Source organism: Aythya marila, assembly GCF_965140915.1.
Source record: "Aythya marila genome assembly, chromosome: 2".
Classification (NCBI taxonomy): domain Eukaryota; kingdom Metazoa; phylum Chordata; class Aves; order Anseriformes; family Anatidae; genus Aythya; species Aythya marila.
Genome location: NC_139043.1, coordinates 65,828,401 through 65,837,798, shown reverse-complemented (window position 1 = coordinate 65,837,798; position 9,398 = coordinate 65,828,401). Strand labels below are relative to the sequence as shown.

At 40.2% G+C, this 9,398-nt stretch overlaps 1 protein-coding gene across 1 annotated transcript; it reads right to left on the bottom strand.

Annotated features, from left to right (window-relative positions):
- Nucleotides 1–2,417: 2,417 nt before the first annotated feature.
- EIF1B (eukaryotic translation initiation factor 1B) lies at nt 2,418–8,961 on the bottom strand. Its single transcript, XM_082754974.1, has 4 exons — nt 8,828–8,961; nt 6,945–7,108; nt 6,157–6,258; nt 2,418–5,560 (listed from the first exon to the last, which is right to left on the bottom strand). The coding sequence occupies exons 1-4, from the start codon at nt 8,856–8,858 to the stop codon at nt 5,516–5,518; spliced, it is 342 nt and encodes a 113-aa protein (XP_082611100.1). The 5' UTR covers nt 8,859–8,961; the 3' UTR covers nt 2,418–5,515.
- Nucleotides 8,962–9,398: the final 437 nt, after the last annotated feature.

Here is a 9,398-nt window from a genome sequence, read left to right as displayed (position 1 = left end):
ACTACACCAAATAAAGATGTATGGAGTCTTTGGAGGATGGCAGATCCTTACTGCAATAATACACATTACCCTCTAAGAACATTTCCATTTTCCTAGCAACAGCAGCACAGTAGAGCAACATTGAGTGACCCTGTAAATCAACCCCAAACACATGAAAAGCAACAGTAGTCCGAACTGTTCCCCAAATTAATCTATAAAAGGCCTGTCATGTTCTTTAACTTGCTAAATACCAATCTCATGCACACTTCCACATAATGCCACTGAGCCACTTTAACCAAGGGTGTCACACAAGTCCTATAAACTAAAGCCATCCAGGAGGATTAAGGGAAAGAATTGCTGACTAAAACTCAAATAATCTCTTCTGCCCTATACTGTAAGATTAGAATAGTACAGTCTGTAACATTGCAGCACATTAGGTAAGCTCTTACACAGGCTATAAACAGGGTATGGTTTTACAGCAGTGTACGCTGCCTACATAATCTCTCCTTACTGGAAAGTTTCTGAGTACATTATGCATCTTTAGGGCAACTGCAAACTGATTATAATCAGGTTGACAGAATAGGATAAATGCAGAACTGATTTTTGTTTAATATTTAAAACTTAAGCTTCAACAAGGGTTCATGATTTCAAGTTTTATAATGGGCTTAGATAAATTTAGAACCAAGCTCTCAAGGAAGTTTAATTACGGCTTTTAAAGATACCCAAACAGGAATGGCAATGTTAGTGGTCATTCAGTCCAGGAGAATCTAACTTAATAAAGCAGATTTAGTAGTTTAATTTAAATTAATTTTTAATTTAAAATTAAATTAAATTTTAATTTTAAATTTTAATTATAAATTAATTTTAATTTAAGTTTAAATTTAAATTAAAGCAGTTTAATAAAGCAGGTCCCAGTTGACTGGCGGCTAGCAAACGTGACGCCCATCTACAAGAAGGGCCGGAGGGCAGACCCGGAAACTACAGGCCTGTCAGTTTGACCTCAGTGCCAGGGAAGCTCATGGAGCAGATTCTCTTGAGAGTCATCACACAGCACTTGCAGGGCAAGCAGGTGATCAGGCCCAGTCAGCACGGGTTTATGAAAGGCAGATCCTGCTTGACAAACCTGATCTCCTTCTATGACAAAGTGACGCGCTTAGTGGATGAGGGAAAGGCTGTGGATGTGGTCTACCTTGACTTCAGCAAGGCTTTTGACACCGTCTCCCACAGCATTCTCCTCAAGAAACTGGCTGCTCTTGGCTTGGAGTGCCGCACGCTTCGTTGGGTTAAAAACTGGCTGGATAGCCGGGCCCAAAGAGTCGTGGTAAATGGAGTCAAGTCCAGTTGGAGGCCGGTCACTAGTGGCGTTCCCCAGGGCTCGGTGCTGGGGCCGGTCCTCTTTAATATTTTCATCGATGATCTGGACGAGGGCATTGAGTGCACCCTCAGTAAGTTTGCAGATGACACCAAGCTAGGTGCGTGTGTTGATCTGCTTGAGGGTAGGAAGGCTCTGCAGGAGGATCTGGATAGGCTGCACCGATGGGCTGAGGCCAACTGCATGAAGTTTAACAAGCCCAAGTGCCGGGTCCTGCACCTGCGATGCAATAACCCCAAGCGGAGCTACAGGCTGGGAGATGAGTGGTCGGAGAGCTGCCAGGCAGAGAAGGACCTGGGAGTGATGGTTGATAGTCGGCTGAATATGAGCCAGCAGTATGCTCAGGTGGCCAAGAAAGCCAACAGCATCCTGGCTTGCATAAGAAACAGTGTGACCAGCAGGGCTAGGGAGGTGATCGTCCCCCTGTACTCGGCTCTGGTGAGGCCGCACCTTGAGTACTGTGTTCTGTTTTGGGCCCCTCGCTACAAGGAGGACATCGAGGTGCTTGAGCGGGTCCAGAGAAGGGCGACAAAGCTGGTGAGGGGCCTGGAGAACAAGTCCTACGAGGAACGGCTGAGGGAGCTGGGCTTGTTTAGCCTGGAGAAAAGGAGGCTCAGGGGCGACCTTATTGCTCTCTACAGGTACCTTAAAGGAGGCTGTAGAGAGGTGGGGGTTGGTCTGTTTTCCCACGTGCCTGGTGACAGGACGAGGGGGAATGGGCTTAAGTTGCGCCAGGGGAGTTTTAGGTTAGATCTTAGGAAAAACTTCTTTACCAAAAGGGTTGTTAGACATTGGAACAGGCTGCCCAGGGAAGTGGTGGAGTCACCATCCCTGGAAGTCTTTAAAAGACATTTAGATGTAGAGCTTAGAGATTTGGTTTAGTGGGGACTGCTAGTGTTAGGTCAGAGGTTGGACTTGATGATCTTGAGGTCTCTTCCAACCTAGAAAATTCTGTGATTTAAGACAAACTTAAGTCCTAATGAGTTTTTTCAGTCTTCTCCCCCACCTCCCCCCAGCCCCTGCCCCCAGGAGTTCTCCAGAATAAAATGCTTTTTGTTTAGGCTGTTCAAAGAACATGTACAATTTGGCAGACTGCAGGTGAAGGTCAAGTCTCTGATAATTTACACAAGTAGAAAGTTTACATACTTAAGTCACCACATCTCATCTTCTACAAGTACTGACTGCTGCCAGTTTGAGAAGCATTGTCTCATTGCTCACAGCTGCATTAAATAGGCTCTAAAAAGACAATTCAAATTGATGCAACAGCTTACTCCAGTTTATTAGCTGAAAGCCAGCTGCAAAAGCCTAACATACCTATGTAAATCAAGGCTATGAATTTGAAACAACAGTCCATTCACACAACCAGAGCTGGTGATTAAGCCTAAATATCACTCAGGCAGTGCTGGAGATTTGGAGTACATATGCCAACAAAAAGAAACAACCATTTGTCATCCAAGCTTGCACACTTTCAATCCTTACCACATTACTAGCTCCCTTTTCCTGTCTCAAATATTATGGGTGACACACTATTTTCTAACTTATTTTGAAATATGTGAAAAGTTTGAAAACCGCCTTCACCGTGGAAACACATATTGCATTAATTCTTTTCTGAAGTCCCATGTTTTTCAGCATTCTTGAAACATCAGCCTGTATTTCAAATAGGCTGAGCTCTGAGAAAGAATTTTTAGTGTTACACAATAGAATATGAAACTGTAGAGGCTTTTTCTCTGTAAAATGCAGAGATTTATAGCTAACCTTGAGCCCAATCTCAAGACACTATTCTTATTTTAAAAACATACAAGTTTCTCTTTCCCCCTCTAAAAGATGAGGTTTTGTTCACTGCCACAAATCCCATCTATTTGAACTCAAAATGTACTGCTTGTTCTCTCAATTTTGACCTTCAAAGTCAAAACACAAAACCCTACTACTACAGCACAAAAATCAAGCTCCCTATCAACTCAAGATTCCTCCTATCAGAAAGGACTTTCAAATGAAGTTTTTTTTTTTTTTTCTTATTTCAAGTAGAATGAGTACAGAGAAATGACTCAAGCTTCAGCAGTAAAAGTTAATGGAACATCATCTGAAATGAAGACTGACTTGGTAACATGTGAGACTCGTTAATAATTCGTTAATCTCCAGCTCAAAAACCCAATAGAAGTATTCATGTAGTAACACTGAAATAGCAGACTACTGCTTTTTTTTTTTTTTTTTCCTATTGGGCAGGAGAACAAGCTTTAAGTGTCTTTCTGGTATTTTATAAAGTGGAGATCATTAAGTGCTATGTATCCCCAAAGGATTAATCATTTTAATACTCATGAATCAGGACTAGGCAAACCTGTGGTAAAATGACTTTATTCTACTAATGTGTTAGACTAGCATAAGACTTATTCTTTGGATTTCAGTTGTGTGTGCTGACATTTTGTTTTGCTTTCCTTCCTCATCCTGAGTACATTATACCTTAAGAGTTTACTGTTTTCTCAAACACCCCACTTCTGGAACAGTACAAACTGTAACACCAGGAAAAGATTGTGGAGTGACTGGACACTGGATTCTTACAAGTATAATTACCTAGACAAGAGTACAAAGTTGTCATATGAATGCTCTATAATGGTTCCCTAATTGTTGTTAGCGACATAAAATTTCATATCTAAATTAATCTAAATGAATTAAAATGAGTTAAAATTTAGCATTTGTCTAGAAAGGCAAGTCTCTGAACTTGAAAGAGTATGGATACAGGCAGTAAAAACTAATGTTTTGCACATTTCCTGACTATTTAGGTAGTCACATTTTTCCTGAATAAGCTGCTAATAAGTTTCAGTAGTAAAGAAATCTTTCTTCCTTTACAAGGAATACATGACACTACAAGGCTTTTTTTTTTTTAATTAAAAAAAAAAAAAAAAAAACAACAACTCCCCACTATTACGGTTTGCCAGCTCAGTGTTGTTTCAGCTGTTTCAGAGAAAAGTTCCATGTCTACCTCACAATGAAGAAAGGAGCCTCATGTTTGACCAGGTAAAATCATTTCATTCTGTTAAGAGTCTTATCTTGCAAGCAGAATACCAAACACTGACAGCTAACTAAAATTAGATGAGGAGCTTGGTTTAAAAAGTATTATAACTTCAAATAACACCAAATTAATTACTTGCTAGAAAAGTAGCCCAAATCATCTTTCTGTAATAACACCCAAACCCCACAGCAATAAATCTCCATGTTAACCATTAATCACAGTAAGGCTTTTCAAACTTGGAAAAAACTTTAGTGTAGAGCCTGTTCCCTCCTTTACTTCTGCAACTAACACTACCAGCTAATTAAAGTATTGTACTTGCCAACATTAAATGCTCAGTCATTGCAGAAGCCAATTCAAGATTCTTCTCCTTCACTCACTAGCAGAAGAGATATAAAATTCTATGTACTTCCTTCAAATCTTTTGGCAGTAGCATCTAAGACCTAGATGTTTAACATGCTCTCAGTAACAGCAGCTGTAAGTATTTCAGCTTATGTTAGTCCTATTATACTTAACACTACTACTACACAGTCACTGTAGTAAGTTTTGGAAAGAAGACTCAGTTACTCAGCAAACAATGTCTTACTACACTGCTACCTAGATATGCCTACACAAGAGACTTAAAGCTCTAGTCCTACCGCTACAGCATATGATCGCATCAAGCTAGTCTACTAATTAGCTTATACTTCATCACATAGATTTGCCAATTTATTCAATAAGCAGTGAGATGTACTTGCCACAAATCAGTTTTAGACATTCTGTAGCAAGGCTACTATACTAGTTTAAACCTTAAGCTCAAGCATTTCAAGATATTCCAGAAAATATATGAATAAACTTATATTTTTTAAGCAATACATACTATTTTAAGACAACCCACGCAGGTAAGTCAGATGAAGAGTAAAACTGAACAATCATCACTAAAACATTTCCATTGGAAATGTGCTGAAGTTCACAATTGTCTTCATTACCACCTTACTGAAGTTTTCTTATGTGTTTCTAGTCTACATACCACACATTTCACACAGTCATACAAATCTGAACCAGATTTTAAACATTCAGGTAACAGGGAAGTCCATTCACTGCAAAGATTCATTTTTCACAGAAAAGCCACGCTAGGTAAGACCAAATATTGCAGGATTCTTCACAGGAGTACAGGTATTTTAGAAACCATGAACTTTCAGTTGTTCTTCCTTGACAATGCCAATCTAAAGGAAAAAAGCAACATATTTCAGTAAAGCTTACATGTTTATAGTGTTGTGATATCAAATTACCACAATCTTGTACTTTGATCAAAGAAATTGAAATACAGTATATCCTCAAGAAAGCAGCGTTCTGTTTCCAAAACATTTCTGGGTCACACAGAAGAATTTACTATTCAAAAAATAAAATTTTCTTAGATACTGCATTTGTTCTGTAGTCCTAGCAATTACTCTTTGGCAGTTTAGAAACTCTCCACCATGGTTTACACCAGTAAGCGAGTGGCGATTGCCTCTTTCCTCTGTAGTAGTTTCAGTCTCAAAATTACTGTTTGCAAACACTTCATTTTACAAATAAAGAACCTGAATTGTACTTCGAGAAAACAAGTTGTATGTTGTAGTGCGGTAAATGCACTCTAAGGCACTTTGATTCTTGTAGGATGAGAGTAAACCTCCAATAAGTGATTCAAGTGTCAATTTACTTTTTGGCTGCAAGCATAAAGGAAGAGTGGACATCTGCTTAATTAACATCTTTTGTCAGCTGTTACACCATTGCTTCCACACAGGTTCAGAATATTGCAAAATGATTATCTTTACTCTCTCACCTCCAAAAGGAATTGGCAAATGTTCTTCCTCTGGTCACCTTGAAGCTGGATAACTTCACCGTATTCAGGATGTTCAATCACAGTACCATTACAAGCAAATTTCTAGAAAGAGACATTCATGTTTTAAGACACTGAATGTACATTATGATTTTGCTTAGAAAGTCTTTTCTGCTTTTCTTTTTCTGAATCTTGTCACAGAAGCTGCTTGCTAAATACTGATGTCAAGCAAGGCAAAGGCATGATCTGGTCTACACTAGTTTTGAGAGTAAATGGAGTATGTTTGGTAATGCTTACAGAGACTAACCAAGCTGCTGATGGTAAATTCAAGTAAAGATGGGATTAGCCACCATGAAGGAGGAACTAGCCAATGCTCATTACAAGAATGAAAAACAAAGGCTTAAGATACAGTCTTTCAACTCTGCATTACTTTAAAATATTTTCATACTACTACAAGAATGATCTCTACTTCAGCAGTAACCCAACAATGAAAGAAGCAGGAATGCAAAAATAGTTCTACTTTGAACTGATCTTATACCTCACATCAACGCCCAGAATATTTTTTACTTAATTCTTTATAGGATAGAAATCTTTAGCGTTTTAGCATGAAGCAATGTCACTGGACACCAAGAGGAGTTTTGAGAAAGACAGAGAAAGGGATTAAGCTGAATATGGAAGTGATGTGCGCTGGCAAGAATGAGATAAAACAACTGTTCTGTTATTTAGCATTAATAACTATCATTCTCCTTTATATAGTACCTTTATTCTTAAAATCAAATCAAGAACTTCACCTTTTTGAAGGCTTTCACAAGTTTCTTCTTGTCATAGTCATCTGCAATTCCCTGAACAGTTGTCAGTGTCTTTCTTCCGTTTCGCTGTTGGATCCTTATATGAATGTAATCCTCAGTCCCTGCTGGGAGTAAGTCGTCACCCTTTGTTGCATCAGCAAAGGGGTCTGCAAAAAGAAAAAGTTTTTTTTTTTTTTTTTTTTAAATTCCCATGCAAGATAAACTCAAGCTCAAAAACTATCAGACAAGTTCAAGTTCCTCACCTCCCAAAGGTTGGTCTTTAGGGGGTAACTTTGCCATTTTCTCCCATTTTAAAATACATTCTACTTTCTTCTACATCTGTATTATCCCTTACCTAGCCTACTAACTCACCACAGTGCTCTCATGCATCTAACTTCTTTAATACCTTCCTGAATATGGACAATTGCCAGCTACAGTATTGATTGACTGCACTATTTCTTGTAAGCCATGAATCATGAAGCTCTACACCTGAAAAATGGTTTTTAAAGAACGTTAAGTGCACATAATGTTTTAGACAGCCATATACTTTTAAGTAAAATACAGTTCGCAGGGAGAGGTCATATCTTTTATCAGATAATTGGTTTAGAAAAATAAAAGAGCTCTTGCAAACACACTCAGTTCAGGAATCAAGTTCAGGAATCTTACACTCTTGACAGCTACCACACTACCAGCTTAAACTCATAACCTAAACAAAACACAGCAACAGACATTAATAGATGACTACAGCTGTTTCTAAACCAGCACTGTTCAGTCAGTCAGTAGTTTTAGGCCATAAGTGTAACACAGTTCACTTATACTTCAACTACAGAAAGGTCTGTTCTCAAATGCTTCCAAGCTTAAATATACCTAACACTTAAAACTCGAAGGCATTGAAAAAGAAAGGTTTCCAGGTTATGCTTCTTGTTCTCCGCAAAAGCTTATTTAATACTGATGCTATTCTACCTAGAAGTTTCCTAATCTGTAGGTCCTCCAAATAAACCTTGAAGAAAGAACTGCTTTAAGTTGTTGGATTTTTGTTTTGTTTAACTTGGTATTAACATACCCAATAACTTTTGGATACTAGTCAGAACCATATTGAAGAGCCTCATTACAGGAAACATAGGTTCAACATTTGTGCAAGTTATGACTTCCTAAACTTCCATCCAAAACACAAATCTAAAAACACCAATCAAGTTTTGCCATCCACTTAAAACAAACATACCAAAAGAATACAACTTCAGCAAAAAAAGGAACGGAATTAATATTTCAAAGAAAAGGTAGAAGAAAAAGGGAGCCTTGACACAAAGGTGGCTTGGCAGAGTCTAAGCTTAGGTTGGAGATGAGCCAACACTGTAGGTGTTTACACTGGATAACTTAAAAGAAATCCTGTGGGCTAAACTCCCAAATGATGATTTACATAACCTCCTAATATGTCTCCTATGTGCACAAAGACAGAGTTAAAACACTAAAAGCTTGACAACATTATCTTACAAAGTATTTTTTTGCTTGCTTTTGTTATCTATAGATGAGGAAGTTGGAGAACCACAGCCCAGTAAGGTAAACTTCCATACTAATACAAGAGAAATAACCTACCACCCATACAGCTCAATCTGTGCAAATAGTATCATAGGTAGGGCATATCAGGTTTTGGGGCATTAGCAAGGAAAAGGCAGTCTTGCAGTAAAGCAAGGCGCTTTTTTAATTGGAGCGGAGGCAGTAAGCAGAAAATCCCCTTCCCTGACACCATACCCGGCCTCCCTCTGCCCACCTAGACGTTAAGACCTTGGGGGCTGCAGCCATCAGCGAGTCCTGCTCGGGGTGCTCCCACACACCCAGGCAAGCGACGGGCCGGGGAACAGGAGCGGGGCGGCGTAGGCTCCCCTTACCGAAGGACTGGAGGTTCTGGATAGAGGACATGCGATTCTGCGACGGGAGGCTGGCGCAGCGTGGAAAAGGCCGCGGCTGACTCCGTTCCCGTCACGGCTCCAGCTCCGCAGCGCCGCCGGAGGTGAGGAGCGAGGAGGGGAGGAGCAGCGAGAGGAAAGGGAGGGGTAACGCATCTGTGAGGGAGGCGAAGGGGGGGGAGGACTAAATGCGAGAGCTAGGAGGAGAGGAGTGGTGAGAGCCGCCTGCCCATAGCACACCGCCCCACAGCATGGTCAAGGGGCAGCAGCCGCCGCGTCTCCTCCTGAGACCACGGGCACCTGGAAATAACTTGCCTGGACACTCACTTCCCCACAGTATAAGCCCCTGGTCACAGAAGCTTCTCATTATTGAGGCTAACTTTTGGGGTGCCCCCATGGGGTTCCCTTTGCTGTCGGGTTGCCTCTGGTTTGGGTGCTGCTGTTTCTGTGTTTCCAAGCTGGGCTGACCTTCCAAGCTGTCCTCGAATCGGGGTGTTTTTTCTTTCACCTTACCACTCCCCATTCAGACAATTTGGGAATAAAACCTCTTCTT